At 48.3% G+C, this 18,911-nt stretch overlaps 1 protein-coding gene across 1 annotated transcript; it reads right to left on the reverse strand.

Annotated features, from left to right (window-relative positions):
* Positions 1 to 313: 313 nt before the first annotated feature.
* klhl18 (kelch-like family member 18) lies at positions 314 to 18,411 on the reverse strand. Its single transcript, XM_085377471.1, has 10 exons — positions 18,265 to 18,411; positions 17,071 to 17,201; positions 7,137 to 7,277; positions 6,853 to 7,051; positions 6,210 to 6,370; positions 5,987 to 6,123; positions 5,695 to 5,917; positions 2,276 to 2,380; positions 1,814 to 1,925; positions 314 to 1,714 (listed from the first exon to the last, which is right to left on the reverse strand). Exons 1-10 carry the CDS (start codon positions 18,391 to 18,393, stop codon positions 1,328 to 1,330), a joined length of 1,725 nt encoding a protein of 574 aa, XP_085233597.1. The 5' UTR covers positions 18,394 to 18,411; the 3' UTR covers positions 314 to 1,327.
* Positions 18,412 to 18,911: the final 500 nt, after the last annotated feature.

The raw sequence follows: 18,911 nt of genomic DNA on the forward strand, positions 1-18,911 counted from the left end.
GACATGACTCCGCCCATCCCCCGCCTGAGAATAAACCTTCGTTGAGGATCAATAACTGATTCAAAGAGAAAATAATAAACTATTTAAAACGCAACGCGTTCTGACAATGGCGTCGCCACAGGTCACTGAGAGGGCAACAGGTCCGAGTCATTTCCTGGTCTCCGCCCCTTCCTGTCCAAAAGCAAACATGCCCAAAAACACAAAGTTGTGCTAATTTTTTGCTTAGATGTCATAATCAATAACGGATTATTGTCAGAAACAAAGAGACAGAAATAAACTTTATTAACCAAACTTCTCTTTATTGATCCACAACAAAACAAATCAATCATAAGTTAATCAATACAAATAAAACCCACTGATGATGAGGCTGAGCGTCCAATCAGAGATCAGCAGGAAGTAAACAGTGACTGACGGATTCTAAGCACGGAGATCAATGACACGATCGACTGGACCGCTCTCTGCAGGCTGCGACCAATCAGAGTGCGATGCCCCCAGAGTGCGCTAAACTCCGCCTCCAGCTGTTCAACATACATCTGTCTACTGAGCGTGCTCCATCGCTTATCCGCTGACGCAAATGCAGATGTCAATAAGTAAGGGGGCGTGTCCACCACGGCTGGCGCAAATGATGCCACACCCCATCCAGCCAATCGCCCTGGAGGGGCGGCGCAACCACCACACGGACCCTCATTGGTTACTGCAGTATGGGTGACCCTTTGACGAGTGTTTCGGATGCATCAGCCGAGCAGCAGCAGGTATCTGCAGCCCGCCTGTGCATCGCAGCGAAAGCAACGTTAAAGACTGCACGCTACATAACATCACTTCCTGTGGAAAGCTGGAGAACCATGTTTTGTCACGTGAGAATGAGTTTATTAATATCTCTGGGGGCGCAACACGTTCCTCAAACGAGCTTCCTGTGCAGCCTGCAGAGGGCGGGGTTCCTGTGTTGCTGGCGTTTTGTATTGATCGCTCCCATCAATTACAGCTGATCGATGACAGTTCGAGAAACCGTTAAGGAAGGACTTCCTGTCCGAATCAGCAGCTTGGTTTGTTTGGGAGGAAGTCACTTCCTGTTGCTTGTGTCCATCCAGTAAGAAATCAGTAATCAATAATCAGTAATCAATCGTTCCACACACGCTAACAGAATAATGTTAGCAGCTAGCCTCTGCTGCTAGCTCTACAGTTTTTCCCATGATTCCGCAGGTGCGGCGTCATTTTGCAAGCCTGAGCACAGCCATCGTACCGATAAAGCTGCAGGGACGCCGCCGCGGGGTGTGCTCCCGCCTGCCGCCGTCAGTAAATCACGAGTCCTCGGGCTGTGATAGGTGGTTTAGGCGGGCTGCAAGGGGATGCAGCCCACGCCTACACCCCCCTCGTGGCACACCATGGGTGCCATGAAGGACCAGCGGTTCGTGTCGGGGTTGTACATCTCCACGGAGCTGAGATTGGATTGTCCGTCGTACCCGCCTACGGCGTACAGACGCCCCGACGTGGACACCAGGGACACCCTGCTGCGCCGCGTGTTCATGGCCACCAGGAGGCTCCACTGTCCAGATGCTGAGCTGAACACCTCGGCGCCGCTCAGGAAGCCTGAGCCATCATACCCCCCCGCCACGTACATGTGGCTGCCGAGCGCCGCCGCCCCATGACGGCATCGCTTATTCAGCATTGGTGCCGCCGGGTGCCAGCGGTTAGTGTGGTGGTTGTAGTACTCCACCTGCAGGGGCGGAGCAAAAACAGAGATAAACAGATAAATTGTGTAAAACTACGGGTAACGTTTCCACCCCTCAGTTTTAGGCTCCACCCTAAAACTCACTGTGTTGAAGATCTGCAGACCGTCATGGCCGCCCGAGACAACGATCCGGCCATCAAAAACCGTCACGCCCGCGGCGCTGCGGCTCGCACTCATCTCTGTCACCACAGTCCACCTGGAGAGAACGGTAACATAAGCACCGCCATGTTAACGAGGACGCCGACCTGAGCTGAGATCTGAGCATGCTCAAGGTGAGCCAGGACGGCTTTCTTCTTTGAAGCGTACTTTGGATCTTCTTTGGCTGCTGGTTCAGTCAGTTTAGCTCAGCGTGAGGAAACCTGCAGAATCTGTGAACGATCCACGCTCTGTGTTTACGTCTTTGTGTGGAATTACTTTTAAACCCACTCCTACTGAGGAAGCAGCGGGTCACATGACCCACACAGCCCTCGCTGATCACGCGGCGCTGTTAGCCGTAATGCTCGGGTTACACAGAATCGAAGGATTTAAGGTGGAACGACTCCTCACCTGTCTGCTTCCGGGGAGTAGCACTCCACCGAGTTCAGAGACGACTTTCCATCGTAGCCGCCGCACACAAAGATCCGCCCATCAATAACAACCGTTCCCATGGCGCTGAGGATGACAACACAGCTCGTTACATCAGCGGGGTTTATTGATCACAGTGTCTGTTGGAGTCAAACTGCTACATGTTGTCATTGTGTTACTTAAATTCGTAAAGTCTTAGTTCAAGCAGCCGGATCAAAGACACTCCTTTGTCTCTGAGCACGTCTCCAGCCACTCTGTGCTGGGGGGGGTTTGATTAGGCCCACGCCATCGTGTTGTAAGCTTCCTGCTTTTATGATCCTTTTGGCGAGCAGATCACACACACACACCATAGGGGGGTTTACGAGGGGAGGTGCTTGTGTTGTGTAAACTGTAACTGTCATGGGAATAAAAGGCTACGAGGAAGCTGCTCTTTGAAGGAGCTGGTTGGAGGCAGGTGAGGAGCGTTGAGCTCCAACAGCTGCTTCTGACCAAGCTAGCGAGTAAAAGACCGAAGATGTTCTGTCTTGTCTTCGTCCTTCACGAGAATAAGTTTCTAAAATAGCCTTAGTAAGCGCAGACTCAACAGTGTCGATCAGTCTGTCGATCAGCCTGTCGATCAGCGAGTCGATCAGCGCGTCGATCAGTCTGTCGATCAGTCTGTCGATCAGCGAGTCGATCAGCCTGTCGATCAGCGCGTCGATCAGCGCGTCGATCAGCGAGTCGATCAGTCTGTCGATCAGCGAGTCGATCAGCCTGTCGATCAGCGCGTCGATCAGCGCATCGATCAGCGAGTCGATCAGTCTGTCGATCAGCCTGTCGATCAGCGAGTCGATCAGCGAGTCGATCAGCCTGTCGATCAGCGCGTCAATCAGCGCATCAATCAGCGAGTCGATCAGTCTGTCGATCAGTCTGTCGATCAGCGCGTCGATCAGCACGTCGATCAGCGCGTCGATCAGCGAGTCGATCAGTCTGTCGATCAGCGCGTCGATCAGTCTGTCGATCAGCGAGTCGATCAGCGAGTCGATCAGCCTGTCGATCAGCGCGTCGATCAGTCTGTCGATCAGGGCGTCGATCAGCGCGTCGATCAGCGAGTCGATCAGCGTGTCGATGTCGATCAGTCTGTCGATCAGCGCGTCGATCAGTCTGTCGATCAGCGCGTCGATCAGCGAGTCGATCAGCGTGTCGATGTCGATCAGCCTGTCGATCAGCGAGTCGATCAGTCTGTCGATCAGCGCGTCGATCAGCGCGTCGATCAGCGCGTCGATCAGTCTGTCGATCAGCGAGTCGATCAGCGCGTCGATCACCGAGTCGATCAGCGTGTCGATCAGTCTGTCGATCAGCGAGTCGATCAGCGAGTCGATCAGTCTGTCGATCAGCGAGTCGATCAGTCTGTCGATCAGCGCGTCGATCAGCGAGTCGATCAGTCTGTCGATCAGCGCGTCGATCAGTCTGTCGATCAGCGAGTCGATCAGCGCGTCGATCAGCGTGTCGATCAGTCTGTCGATCACCGAGTCGATCAGCGAGTCGATCAGTCTGTCGATCAGCGCGTCGATCAGCGAGTCGATCAGTCTGTCGATCAGCGCGTCGATCAGCGCGTCGATCAGCGAGTCGATCAGTCTGTCGATCAGCGCGTCGATCAGCGCGTCGATCAGTCTGTCGATCAGCGAGTCGATCAGCGCGTCGATCACCGAGTCGATCAGCGCGTCGATCAGTCTGTCGATCATCGAGTCGATCAGCGTGTCGATCAGCGTATCGATCAGCGAGTCGATCAGTGTATCGATCAGCGAGTCGATCAGTGTGTCGATCAGCGCGTCGATCAGCGCGTCGATCAGTCTGTCGATCAGCGCATCGATCAGCGCGTCGATCAGTCTGTCGATCAGCGCGTCGATCAGCGCGTCGATCAGTCTGTCGATCAGCGAGTCGATCAGCGCGTCGATCACCGAGTCGATCAGCGCGTCGATCAGTCTGTCGATCAGCGAGTCGATCAGCGAGTCGATCAGTCTGTCGATCAGCGTGTCGATCAGTCTGTCGATCACCGAGTCGATCAGCGAGTCGATCAGTCTGTCGATCAGCGCGTCGATCAGCGCGTCGATCAGTCTGTCGATCAGCGTGTCGATCAGTCTGTCGATCACCGAGTCGATCAGCGAGTCGATCAGTCTGTCGATCAGCGCGTCGATCAGCGAGTCGATCAGTCTGTCGATCAGCGCGTCGATCAGCGCGTCGATCAGTCTGTCGATCAGCGCGTCGATCAGCGAGTCGATCAGTCTGTCGATCAGCGCGTCGATCAGCGCGTCGATCAGTCTGTCGATCATCGAGTCGATCAGCGTGTCGATCAGCGTATCGATCAGCGAGTCGATCAGCGTATCGATCAGCGAGTCGATCAGTGTGTCGATCAGCGAGTCGATCAGTGTATTGATCAGCGAGTCGATCAGCGAGTCGATCAGTGTGTCGATCAGCGAGTCGATCAGTGTATCGATCAGCGAGTCGATCAGCGTATCGATCAGTATATTGATCAGCGAGTCGATCAGCGAGTCGATCAGCGTGTCGATCAGCCTGTCGATCAGTCTGTCGATCAGCGTATCGATCAGTATATTGATCAGCGAGTCGATCAGCGAGTCGATCAGCGAGTCGATCAGCCTGTCGATCAGTCTGTCGATCAGCGTATCGATCAGCCTGTCGATCAGCCTGTCGATCAGCGTGTCGATCAGCGTGTCGATCAGCGTGTCGATCAGCGTGTTGATCAGCGTATCGATCAGCGAGTCGATCAGTGTATCGATCAGGGTATCGATCAGTGTGTCGATCAGCGAGTCAATCAGCGTATCGATCAGCGAGTCGATCAGTGTATCGATCAGGGTATCGATCAGCGTGTCGATCAGCGAGTCGATCAGCGTGTCGATCAGCGAGTCAATCAGCGTATCGATCAGTGTGTCGATCAGCGAGTCGATCAGTGTGTCGATCAGCGTATCGATCAGTGTATTGATCAGCAAGTCGATCAGCGAGTCGATCAGTGTATCGATCAGCGAGTCGATCAGCGTATCGATCAGCGAGTCGATCAGTGTATCGATCAGCGAGTCGATCAGCGTATTGATCAGCGAGTCGATCAGCGTATCGATCAGTGTATCGATCAGCGAGTCGATCAGCGTATTGATCAGCGAGTCGATCAGCGTGTCGATCAGTGTATCGATCAGCGAGTCGATCAGCGTATCGATCAGTGTATTGATCAGCGAGTCGATCAGCGTATCGATCAGTGTATCGATCAGCGAGTCGATCAGCGTATTGATCAGCGAGTCGATCAGCGTGTCGATCAGTGTATCGATCAGCGAATCGATCAGTGTATTGATCAGCGAGTCGATCAGTGTATTGATCAGCGAGTCGATCAGCGAGTCGATCAGTGTACTAACCTGCGCTGGCTGTTCATGCTCGACACGCGCGTCCAGTTGTCTGTCTCGGGGTTGTAAACTTCCACCGTGCTGAGCCGCGATTGGCCGTCGTATCCCCCAATGGCATACAGCAGCCCATTAACAACGGCCACACCCACCCTGCTGCGAGCTGTCCTCATTGGCTGGCAGCGCTCCCAGAAGTTTCCAATTGGATCGAACACCTCGACGACATTTAAGGAGTCGCCTGCGGGAGAAGAAGAGTCTGTCAGCTGCACGGAGCGTGCAGACACGCTGCCTCAGGTGAGCGGCGTACCTGAGCTGTTGAGGCCTCCCACCGCATAGATGAGCCCTGTGATGGACGTGCAGCACCTCTGCCTGGTTTTAAAGGTGGGCAGGTGAGGGCGGCGCTCCGGCATCAGGTGGAAATCCTTGGCTTCATCCACTAAATCCCTGACAAGAAATACAGCTGGACATTAACCCCGCCCAGAAACGATCACACAGGTAAGATGTGAAGCCGAGGCCTCGCTGCATCTCACCTGCACTTGTGGCAGCAGCGTATGAGCTCATCCTGCTGGACGCGGTCCGACAGGAACTCGGGTCGACACAGAGGAAGTCGCACCTTTGACAGCAGCTCGGGCAGCAGCGTCTCCCTGCGGTCCTGGTCGTGATGGACCCACGCCAGCACCGCCTCAAACACCTGCACAGGTACCACACGAGGAGCACAGTGGGAGCATGAAGACAACGTGTTTAATACAAGAGCTCATTTTTCACGCCGTGACTCAAGAGGTGAGCCTTGGTATGTGGCACACCTGTGACAGGTAAGCCGCTAAAGCTCGCCAACGGCTCGGTCGAGTCCATCACACTCGAGTTGCTGAAACATGGCCGAGGTTTACCTTTACGAAGGACACCTGACAGGTGTGACCCAATCACCTGCTCGCCCCTACAGTTTCACTCTGCGAGGGCGGGGCTTAGCAGCCTGCTTTTATTTTTGGTTTCTGTTCTTTAATTTGGTTTCCTCTCTCCTGACAGCTCTCTTCCTGTCACTCGGGTCAAAGGTCACCGTCTCCCCCGATGTGCTCTACCTGCACAGCTGTGCTGTGACCTTGTGTGAGTGACTATGATGAAGTCACAGCTGTTCTCTGATGCTTCACGCCACCGCCCTCAGGTGAGGCGACTCACCTGCTCTTCGGCCTTCACGTTGAGTTCGTCGCAGCCGACCAGCTCCAGCAACTCCTCCGTCCTGAGGCCCAGGAACTCCTCGGACAGTGACACCTCCACAAAGTGCTGGTGCAGGAAGCTGTTCGCCGAGTCGTACAGCGTCGTGCACATCATTGTCTCGGCGAACTGACGCACGCCGAGGCAGTTCTTCGGGTGTAACCTGCAAGCAAACATGCCATTAGCTCGCCTAAACGTAAGCTCTAGGGAGCGTGCGATCTGAGCGTGTGCAGCAGGGTGGGACTGACCTCTCCTGCAGGAAAGAGCAGCAGGCGTCTTTGACATTCTGAAGCTGCAGGAAGCTCGAGCCAATCAGGAGAGACTGCACGTTCTGCTGGTCGATGGCAACATGCCCGCTGTACGCGAAGTTTATCAGAGCCTCCAGAGCGCTGCAACACACCCACAGTGGTTACTATAGTTACTATGGTCACACAGTTACTGACATTTTGTTAAATCAATTAAAATATTGCAGGAATGCAGCGAACACGACGGACCGCCATCCTGAGACGCTGACAGAACAAACGTACGTTACATCAGCTCAGCGGAAAAAACACGCAGCACAGCGTTGAGCCTGCGTCACACACTGACCTCAGATCAGTGTGTGACGCCTGTGCTTCATGTTCTGTTTTTATTTATGCAGTCGCCTCAAGGCGCTTTATATTGTAAGGTCGACCCTACAATAACACATACAGATAAAAACCCAACAATCACATGACCCCCAGTGAGCAGGCAGGAACCAGGCTCAGGGAGGGGCGGGGCCATCTGCTGTGACAGGTTAGGGTGAGAGAAGGAAGACAGGATAAAGACATGCTGTGGAAGAGAGACAGAGGTTAATAACAGATATGATTCAGTGCAGAGAGGTCTGTTAATACATAGTGAGTGAGAAAGGTGACTGGAAAGGAAAAACTCAATGCATCATGGGAATCCCCGGCAGCCTACGTCCATTGCAGCATAACTAAGGGAGGATTCAGGGTCACCTGGTCCAGCCCTAACTATATGCTTTAGCAAAAAGGAAAGTTTGAAGCCTAATCTTGAAAGTAGAGATAGTGTCTGTCTCCTGAATCCAAACTGAATCCAAACTGGAAGCTGGTTCCACAGAATATATGTATATATCTTTCTACGTAGCACTCATAATTCTTATTCTCATGTATATATCTCATGTATATCTCATGCACATATCTTTCTTTCTACATAGCACTTTAATTCTTATTGTCTGCACTGAAGCACCGCAGCAATTTCCTAATGTTGTAAACCTCAACATCTGGCAATAAACCCATTCTGATTCTGATTCTGAAAACTGAAGGCTCTGCCTCCCATTCTACTTTTAAATACTCTAGGAACAACAAGTAGGCCTGCAGAGCGAGAGCGAAGAGCTCTAATAGGGTGATATGGTACTACAAGGTCATTAAGATAAGATGGGGCCTGATTATTTAAGACCTTGTATGTGAGGAGCAGGATTTTGAATTCTGGATTTAACAGGAAGCCAAAACAGGAGAAATCCGCTCTCTCTTTCTAGTCCCTGTCAGGACTCTTGCTGCAGCATTTTGGATCAGCTGAAGGCTTTTCAGCGAGTTTTTAGGACTTCCTGATAATAATGAATTACAGTCGTCCAGCCTGGAAGTAATAAATGCATGAACTAGTTTTTCAGCGTCACTCTGAGACAGGATATTTCTAACTTTAGAGATGTTGCACAAATGGAAGAACGCAGTCTTACATATTTGTTTAATATGTGCGTTGAAGGACATGTCCTGGTCAAAAATGACTCCAAGGTTCCTCACAGTGTTACTGGAGGCCACGGTAATGCCATCCAGAGTAAGAATCTGATTAGATACCATATTTCTAAGGTTTTCAGGGCCGAGTACAATAACCTCAGTTTGATCTGAATTAAGAAGCAGAAAGTTAGCGGCCATCCAGGTCTTTATGTCTTTAAGACATTCCTGCAGTTTAACTCATTGGTGTGTGTTATCTGGCTTCATGGACAGATAGAGCTGGGTGTCATCTGCATAGCAGTGTAAATGTATGCTCTGTCAGGGCTCCAGAGTGCAACTTAATTTCTCAATGGTGCGACTAAAAAAATGCCGTTCAGTACAAAAAAGTCTCTGCAACTCTAAAAGTCACCGTGTGGTCAACAACAGACACACATTACGGGGCGGGACCTCTTTGATTGACTGTGGTCCAGACCTGTAGTCCTTCGTGTGTACGTTTGAAAGTGCAGGCGGATTGAAAGAGGTGAGTAGCTTGAATGAAGCGATATCGATTCATTAAATCCTGAATCGAATTTCGTATTTAAACACCAGAATCTGAAGTCAGAGCTCACAAAACTATTTCAAGCAAACAGCTTGTAAATGAGAGCTGGCGTTGTGCCAAAAACCGATTTCCAGTGTTTCCGTGTGTTTTTTATGTGTAACATCTCCATGTATGTTGCTAAATAGACTTCGGTGAGCAGGTATCACACAGGGGTTATATATAAAATTTTAAAATTACCTGCTTCTCAAGTATCTTTATAACGGTGTTCTTGTAATTACATTATAGTCAACCGGGTCCCTTTTGTCCACTTGAAAGATTTTTACAGAACTATTGTTGCATTTGTTGCAGTTTCTGTCGTCCTCTTGACCAGATCACTCTTAAAAAAGACGTTTTTAAAGTCAACCGTTTTTTTAAACTGCATAAATAAACTGTTTGTTTTTTAATTTAACTGCGTTCCAACAAGAAAGTCTCGTTTCTGCTGTTTAATAACGAAGAAATGTAACATTTTTAAATCCCAAATTACAATCTCTGAGCTGTGTCTGTGATCAAACCTCTGTAACTTTGCTTCCCTTCAGCAGCACCAGTTCATGTTCACATGGTGATTCATGGTTTTCTTCAGTTTTTGTTCTGCTGCAGAATATTTTAAGGTCATCTGCTATAAAAAGCCAGGCCAGGAACATCTGCTTCATGTTTTATCCTCAGTTACTTTGACACAAAGCTGTGATGCTCACACCTCTGATGAAGTCTCACAGCTTTGTTTGTATACATGGATATAACTGATAAATGATCAGAATGATAATATTTGTCTGAGGCTAAATTGAATCAAATCGAATGGATTATAGGAATCAGTGATGATGCCCAGGGCAGCCTAGGCCCGACAGAAGTGGATGTAGCTGTGAGTAATGAGAAAAGATGAAAAGAACAACTGGTAACTTTTTCATGAAAGCCTGATCCGTCTGAAATTCATAGCCAGCTCTGACACGGAGCCATCAATCTCTGAATGCTGAAAAAGCAGCAGTGTGTCCAGAAAACAAGTGTCCTCTCTGCCCACGGCCCAGCAAACAGGTCGTCAGAGGAGCCGAGGTGATGATTACGTTTAACATTGTCTACAATATTATCAAAGAGTGCCAACGCACTTTAAGCATAAGCACAAGATTGTTAATCATTTACAAATCAATATTGTCTGTATGGACAGCAATTTTTTTTTAAAAGTGCAAAACTGCGGTGTTCATCGATTTGGGTGAAAAATTTGGGTGCACCAGTGCAACCCTGACAAAAAGTTAGTCTAGAGCCCTGGATGTCTTCTAATGATACTGCCTAAGGGAAGCATGTATAATGTAAACAGAATTGGTCCTAGCACTGAACCCTGTGGAACTCCATAATTAACCTCAGTGTGTGAAGAGGACTCTCCATTTACATGCACAAACTGGAGTCTATTAGATAGATATGATACAAACCACTGCAGTGCAGTACCTGTAATACCTACAGCATGTTCTAATCGCTCTAATAGGATATTATGGTCGACAGTATCGAACGCTGCACTGAGGTCTAGCAGGACAAGCACAGAGATGAGTCCACTGTCAGAGGCCATAAGAAGATCATTTGTAACCTTCACTAAAGCTGTTTCTGTGCTGTGCTGAGCTCTGAAACCTGACTGAAACTCTTCAAATAAGCCTCTGCAGATGATCTGTTAGCTGTTTGACAACTACTCTTTCAAGGATGTTTGATATAAAGGAAGGTTGGAGATTGGCCTATAATTAGCTAAGACTGCTGGGTCTAGAGATGCTTTTTGAGTAAAGGTTTAACTACAGCCAGCTTGAAGGCCTGTGGTACATAGCTGATCATTAGAGATAGGTTGATCATATTTAAGATCGAAGAATTAATTAATGGCAGGACTTCTTTGAGCAGTTTTGTAGGAATGGGGTCTAAAAGACACGTTGATGGTTTGGAGGAAGTAATTATTGAAGTTAACTCAGAAAGATCAATTAGAGAAAAAGAGTCTAACTTAACATCAATGGTACTAAGAGTAGCTGTAGATAATATTACATCTGTGGGATGATTATTGGTAATTTTTTCTCTAATGATTAAAATGTTATTTGTGAAGAATAGGGATGGGTATCGAAAACCGGTTCTTGTTGAGAACCAGTTCCCACTGTTTCAATTCCTTGGAATCGTTTGCCACTTTTAAAAACGATTCCCTTATCGATTCCAGTCGCCCCGAATGACGTCATCACGTTGAGTGGCGTCTTTTACCCAGTAGGAAACACGGCGCCTGAGCGGCACAAACGCTCAAAAGTTTGGTTACACTTTATGAGAAAGGATGACAACAGGGCAACATGCAATACTTGCAAAGTAGAGATTTCATCAAAGGGAGGAAACACTACGAATATGCAAAAGCATTTGCTCAAAAAACACGCGATTGCTTTCAACGAATGTCGTGTTTTTGATCCGCTCCGGACTAGCGAAGCTCAACCCAGCAGCAGCGGTAGCGTTTCCACGTCCTCTCCCGTTAATACTGCAGGTAACTAATCAATTAGCATTGCATATTAGGTTAGCGCGATTTACCTTATTACAAAACCTGCTATTACTGTGCGTTGCATTTAGATAACCATGATGAGAGACACAGAGTCTGGCTCAGATGCTGGTAGTTCTCGCTGCAGTCTACCGGTAGCGTCTCCTTTCAGGCAGGATAGACGAATGTCACCGAGCAGTGACTCAGTTTGTGGTCAAAGGCTTCCACCCATTTGCCACAGCAGATGCCCCCGATTTCACTTTGGTAAGTGAATGTGTTTAATTGTAGGCAGGGACATTACTGGATATTCTTGTGTAATTGCTACAGAATAATTTATGTTATACTTTGTTATTGCTACAGAAGAATATTTATTTTATTATTTTACATTTACATTTTTTTTCCTGGGGACCCTGTGACACCCCATTGAAGAGCCGTAGGCTGGATCTCTTAAGATCTCACTGCTGGGTTTGTAAGGCCATGTTACTCCTAAATTTCTATCTTGTTCAAAGAGAAGATATAAAACACAGTTCTAAGCTAATCGACTTTAGTGTTCTCCTTTTTAAAAAAAAAAAAGAATCGATAAGAGAATCGATAAGGAATCGAATCGTTAAAATCTTATCAATACCCATCCCTAGTGAAGAAGTTCATGAAGTCATTACTAGTTAACGTTAAAGGGATGGCTGGCTCAACAGAGCTCTGACTGTTTGTCAGCCTGGCTACAGAGCTGAAGAGAAACCTGGGGTTGTTCTTATTTTCTTCAATCAGTGATGAATAGTAAGATGTTCTGGCTTTGTGGAGGGCTTTCTTATAAAGCAGCAAACTATTTCTCCAGGCTAAATGATGATCCTCTAAATTTGTGACACGCCATTTCCTCTCCAGATTACGAGTCATCTGCTTTAGGCTACGTGTAGAGCTGGGCGATATGGCCTAAAATCCATATCACGGTACAATTTGAAGCATGTGCGGTAACGATATATATATCGCGATATATTCTTTTCTTCTGTATAACATATTTGACACACTATAAAGGCACTTAAAATAATTAAATTTTCTTAAAAATCGAGAGTGCGCCTTATGTATGAATTCTGGTTGTGTTTACTGACCTTGAACCGATTTTATATGATACATGGAGCTCAAAAATCTGTCAAAAATGTTTTAGTACGACTTTGGTTGCTGCGGCGCCGCTTGATGGATTGTCGGAGCATTACGGCTGCTGTAGTCAGGAGCCTTGCGGAGTAATCTGGGTCCTAAACTCCGTCCGTTTCAGGTCCCAAAGTCACATGATCACTGTGGCATTACTGAGAGTTAAACTGTCTACAGTCTTTCATCTTTAATAAGATGATCTGCGTTCCTGATTTACCAGGTGTAACAATTAAGTTTAACATCCAGGCATCCATGAAAACAGAATTTATTAAATTTAATAGAATTAGAAGTTAGCTCGCTAGCTTCCATCTAAACATGATAGGATTAACGGAGATGTTCGGGCGGCACGGAGCACCGCCTTTGCCTCCGTGAACACATCGGACTACAAACACGCACATTACCAACTCCGGAAGACGATCAAAGCAGCCAAACGTGAGTACAGGGACAGGGTGGAACAACAGTTTGACAACCCTCGGAGTATGTGGCAGGGACTAAACACGATCACAGACTTTAGAGGGAAAACCAGCACACCGCAGACCACGGCCTCTCTGTGTGAGGATCTAAACGTATTCTACGCTAGATTCGACACAGCGAACACCATGAGACCGGACAGTGTGCGCACCGCGGATGACGTCAGTGCGCACACTGTGTCTGAGGAGGATGTGCGGAAGTGCTTCAGGAAGGTGAACGCACGCAAAGCTACTGGTCCGGACGGGATTCCCGGCCGCGTCCTCAAGTCATGCGCGGCTCAGCTGGCTGGAGTGTTCACGCACATCTTCAACCTTTCCCTCTCTCTGTCTGTAGTCCCAGCCTGCTTCAAAATGGCCACCATCGTCCCTGTACCCAAATCCTCCACCATCTCCTCATTGAACGACTGGCGACCTGTAGCCCTGACCCCCATCGTGAGCAAATGCTTCGAGAAGCTGGTCAGGGACTTCATCTGCTCTGCACTACCCGACTCACTGGACCCTCTACAGTTTGCATACCGCCACAACAGGTCCACTGATGATGCCATAGCCCTGACACTACACACTGCCCTGTCACACCTGGAGAAGAGAGACACGTATGTGAGGATGCTGTTTGTAGATTACAGCTCAGCATTCAATACCATCGTTCCCTCGAAGCTGGACAGGAAACTGCAGGATCTAGGACTGAGCAGCTCCCTCTGCAGCTGGATCCTTAGCTTCCTGTCTGACAGACGCCAAGTGGTCAGACTGGGCAGCATCACCTCATCCCCCGTCACACTGAACACTGGTGCTCCACAGGGGTGTGTACTGAGCCCTCTCCTGTACTCACTCTACACCTACGACTGCACAGCCACTAACAGCTCCAACATCATTGTGAAGTTTGCGGACGACACTACAGTGGTGGGTCTTATCACCAACGGTGATGAGACAGCTTACAGGGAGGAGGTCAGCGCCCTGACCCACTGGTGTCAAGACAACCATCTCACCCTCAACGTCGCAAAGACAAAGGAGTTGATAGTGGACTTCCGGAGGTGCAGAGAAGTACACACCCCCATCACCATCAGCGGCGCTGCTGTGGAGAGAGTGAGCAGCTTCCGGTTCCTTGGCGTACATCTGGCTGAGGATCTTACGTGGTCAGTACACACAAACAAAACAGTGAAGAAGGCGCAGCAGCGCCTCTTCTTTCTCAGGAGACTGAAAAGATTCGGCATGAGCCCCCGCATCCTCAGGACCTTCTATCACTGTGCCATTGAGAGCATCCTCACTGGATGCATCACCACCTGGTATGGCAACAGCACCGCCTACAACCGCAAAGCTCTCCAGCGAGTAGTGCGGTGCTCTGAACGGATAATTGGAGGTGAGCTTCCCTCCCTCCAAGACATCTACAGGAAGCGCTGCCTGAGGAAAGCGGGGAGGATCATCAAGGACTCCAGTCACCCCAGCCATAAACTGTTCAGACTGCTTCCATCAGGAAGGAGGTTCTGCAGCATCCGGTCCCGTACCAGCAGACTGAGAGACAGCTTCTTCCACCAGGCCATCAGACTGCTGAACACGTCATAGACACCTCAGCTTCACTACTGGAACGTCAACATTATGCACTCCATACTGTACAGTAACACCACTGTTTTGCACATGTCTCACTCTGTATATTTTATTTTATATATTCTATTCATTGTTTACTCTATTTAATTTGTAAAATATGTGTATACACACACACACACACACACGTAGAAAAATATTTAGTATACACATCCAGAAATGCATATACTATTATATATTGTACATATATTTATTAGTTTCAGATGTAGCCATTCTTGTATTTTGCTTGTTTACGTTATTATTTTGCACAACTCTGCTGCTTGTGAAGCTCGCACACAAGAATTTCACTCACATGTGCTGTACCAATGTACCTGCACATGTGATGTGACAATAAAAGTGATTTGATTTAATATAGCATGTTCTGACTGAGAGATTTCTGAAGTATTCAAACGTACAGCTCTGTTATCACTTCCAACATAAATGAAGACAGAAAACTAAACAGCAGTGACGTTTGTAGGGTTACTGAAGTTGGGCTAGCTGGTATATAATGATGTGCTACGTGATCGCTAGCGACACAGCTATGTTAGCATAACATTAGCACAGTGAAGCTGGAGGATGAACGCCAACTTTTTTCTACTCGATAAAAGTTAACGTGAGGGTTCCCGATGGTTAGAGACAAATGCAGTCGCATGGCAGGATGCTGTAAACGGACCAAACTTCAGCCAGGAGAACAACTGAGATAATCCATCCACAATACGAGGTTAGTCATTCATATACTGCTGCATGGGAATAAAGCAGTTGTTAGGGAATTCAGCATTAATGAATCAATGGTAGGGAAGTGGAGGAAGCGCAGTTTTTGGCTTTCCCCATATTCCAAAAGTGCTTCGTCTCTTTGCCATTACTGTTGCCAGGCATAATTTACAGATGATGTTGTTTGCAGTCGCTGCAATGCTTTCGACCAAAACAGGCGCAGCTCGATGACACCATCAGCATGCGCTATCATGGTAGTGCGGTATAGTAAAAATCTCTACCATTGGCCAAATTTATATCGTTTCCACCGTATACCATTTATACCGCCCACCCCTCTACGTGTTTGAGAATTATACCACGGAGTAGAGCAGGGCGACATGACCAAAAATATTTATCACGATATACATTTGAAAATTTGCGATAACGATATAACTGACGATATAATTGACACGAGACAAAATGCTTTACAACTCCACAACTTTATTAGTGCAAAAACCCATCAATGTATTTTCACTTCAACAAGCAGCTGTTTTATCTGCATTAAAGTTATATAAAATGTAACAGTGCAAATTCCGTGCTGACAGTTTAACCAAAAGGCATTTCCAGTGGAAACTGGCCGACACATCCTCAGCATAACCATGTATAACATCCACAAAACTTAAAAAGAGGTTAAACACACACAATACGGTAACATTATGTTGAAGCACAGTACGTATCACTCCACGAGGCTCCGCCTACGATAGCCGTAATGCTCCAACAATCCATCAAGCGGTGCGGCTTCGTAGCTCAGCAAAGTCGTACTGAAACATCTGACAGATTTTTGAGCGCCGTGCACATAAAATCGTTTCGAGGTCAGTAAACACAACCAGAGTTCATACATAAGGCACACGGGATTATAAGGGGCTCTGTCGACTTTCAGAAAAATCAAAGGATTGATTTTAAGTGCGCCGTATTTTCCAAACAACACGGTAATAACGGCGGCCCGCTAGCATGCGCTACCAAAAATAGTGCTTTGTTGTGTATCTGACGGACGAAAGCCAAACCAGTTCCACACCAGTGAAGCTGCAGCATTCTTACAAACCAGTTCTGGTTCATCGTTTCATTCAACGATCGGCTTTCGCTCTTCTCGTTCTGCGTCGCCTCCATGTGCGTATGAAAACAAAGGCACTGCGCATGCGCGTTTTACCCATATTCTATCGCCATGTTTCATTTTCCTATCGTTGCCCAACATTACACCGGTGTTACTGTGAAGGTATGATATGGCCCAGCCCTACCACGGAGTCAGGTACTTCTGATTAGAGGCCTTAGTTTTCACAGGAGCTACAGTATCCAGAGTTGTACGTAGTGAGGAGGTGAAATTATTAACAAGATGATCGACCTCTGTTGGAGCAGCGTTCAGGTAGCTGCTCTGTGTTGGTACAGGGCACTGAAGATGATAACAGTGGGTGGATTATATTCTTAAACTTAGTTACAGTCTGACAGTTATAATTCTGCTCTCAGACATCTGTACAGGTGTGAGCGTACCTGGGGTCCATGCCCTGCATCAGGATCTCATCCTGTTTACACTCCACCATGTCGTTGGTGAACATGGCGTGGAAGTACGGGATGGAGGCCGCCAACACGATCCGGTGAGCGCTGAACTTGTGATCCCCGACCTGAGGACAGACGCACTGATTAACACACTCACCTGTTACTCACCTGTCGCTATGACGATAATAGAAAACTGAAAACAGCTACATCTGAGGGATGTGCCCTTAAACACTCACAGAACCACTCCTCGCTAGTCAGCCAATAAGACTTTGGCTTCACAGCAAGCCCCACCCCCCACTTATCAGGTAAAACAACAAGGTGATTGCGTTCCTTCACCCTCTGAAACACACGCGTTTCAACAGGAAGTAGATTTCAGGGTTCAGCATAACTCTGTCAGCTGACGCCATCGATGATGTTTCCACTAGCTTCAGCGTAACGCGCAGCCAATCAGATTCCTTCATCCAACCAGCCAAGTCTGCCTGCATCATTGAATCAGTCTGACTTCCTTTTAAACTTCTGCAGGTCACCTGAGAGTGGACAGGTGAGAACGTGCTGCTTTACTTGCAGGACACCATTTGTCCTGGGAGACTCAGCACCTTGCCTACTGAGCCGTTAAGAGGATCAATGCTGAGCTGCAGGCACAGGACGCAGCGCAGGTGAAAACGTTTCTCGGTTGCACCTGAACACCTCAGAAGCACACCTGGATCATGTGATGCTGACAATGAGCACCCCGCTCCATTACCTGCTACCATAGAACCAGGCCCTGATGGGGAGGGGTGGAGCCACTGAGAGCTTCTTCCTGCTGTAGGGGTTAGGGTTAAGGTCCCGCCCCTCCCTCACCTGGCGGACATGTTTGGAACAAAGAGAAATCACGTATCTGCTCACCTGCTTACGCCACAACGCTGCTAAAAGGCTCCGCCCCTTCTGTGCTGCCTGAGCTCAACTGCGTACGTCACACAACTTCTACCTTCCTCCAGGTGGATTACACACCTGACCTCCAGCCCTGGTGTTAAGAACTGACCGCTCTGACCGGAAGCCGCTTCGCCGCCTTGCCCCTGGGGCTCCCAGGCAGTTCATAGCTCAGCCCATGACGTCACTATCTGATAATCCGCGTTAGCTTGTTAGCATGCCTTAGCTCACTCTGTTAGCTTGGAGGCTAATGTCAGCCTCGCACGCCGCCTCGCTCACCTTGAGCGTGACGTCACAGAGTTTCCCCTGACGTCGGATCTCCTCCATGACGACATAACCTCGTGCCGGCAGGTCGTGCACTGAGAAGTGGACCAAATCCTCGAGCTCTTCGCACAGGACGTCGCCCATCGTCAGCGGGAGCGCGCGGACTGGACCCTGCGAGCCGCCGTACCCAGCGTCAAAGCTGCTTTCACAATAAGAGGGATCACTTCCGCTGAGATGAGACTTCAAAATAAAAGCTTCTAAAGCCTTTCATTTGTGGTTATTGATGAGTGATTACTCATTTATTTGTCCTTAATGTTTGTTTTTGTCAGGATTTAATGAATGTATCAGGTGTTGGCCCTGAGGAGCATCAGCTCAGCTCACGTGACTACAGTGACATCAGAGATGATGTCATGAATGACTTTATGATTGGTGACATGCAGCTGTGAATGGGAGCACAACATCGTAATTATTTAGTGAAAGCTGATTGGCTGAGAGATAAACAGCCTGAACACATCAGAGAGTAAACTAACAAACCGATCTTGAGCCTGCAGTTCCTCCAGCATTCAGCAGAGGGAGCACTGAGTCAGTCCTCATAGACTCCTGTGTTAAAATTCAAATGTTTTGGCCTTTGTAGATAATTTCCCCTTCATAACAACTGCACA

This window comes from Diplotaxodon limnothrissa, linkage group LG18 (assembly GCF_057381915.1).
Source record: "Diplotaxodon limnothrissa isolate DT_005_m linkage group LG18, D_limnothrissa_male_GT1.1, whole genome shotgun sequence".
In the NCBI taxonomy this organism is placed as follows: Eukaryota; Metazoa; Chordata; class Actinopteri; order Cichliformes; family Cichlidae; genus Diplotaxodon; species Diplotaxodon limnothrissa.

Bases quoted from the DNA above. Each gene is read 5' to 3' on its own strand.
- klhl18 (XM_085377471.1), bottom strand. From the start codon at position 18,393: ATGGGCGACGTCCTGTGCGAAGAGCTCGAGGATTTGGTCCACTTCTCA. The intron at 1,926-2,275 runs GTGAGGAGTCGT...CGTTCTCTCCAG, and splicing joins TACTCCCCGGAAGCAGACAG to GTGGACTGTGGTGACAGAGA. The intron at 1,715-1,813 runs GTGAGTTTTAGG...CCGCCCCTGCAG, and splicing joins GTCTGCAGATCTTCAACACA to GTGGAGTACTACAACCACCA.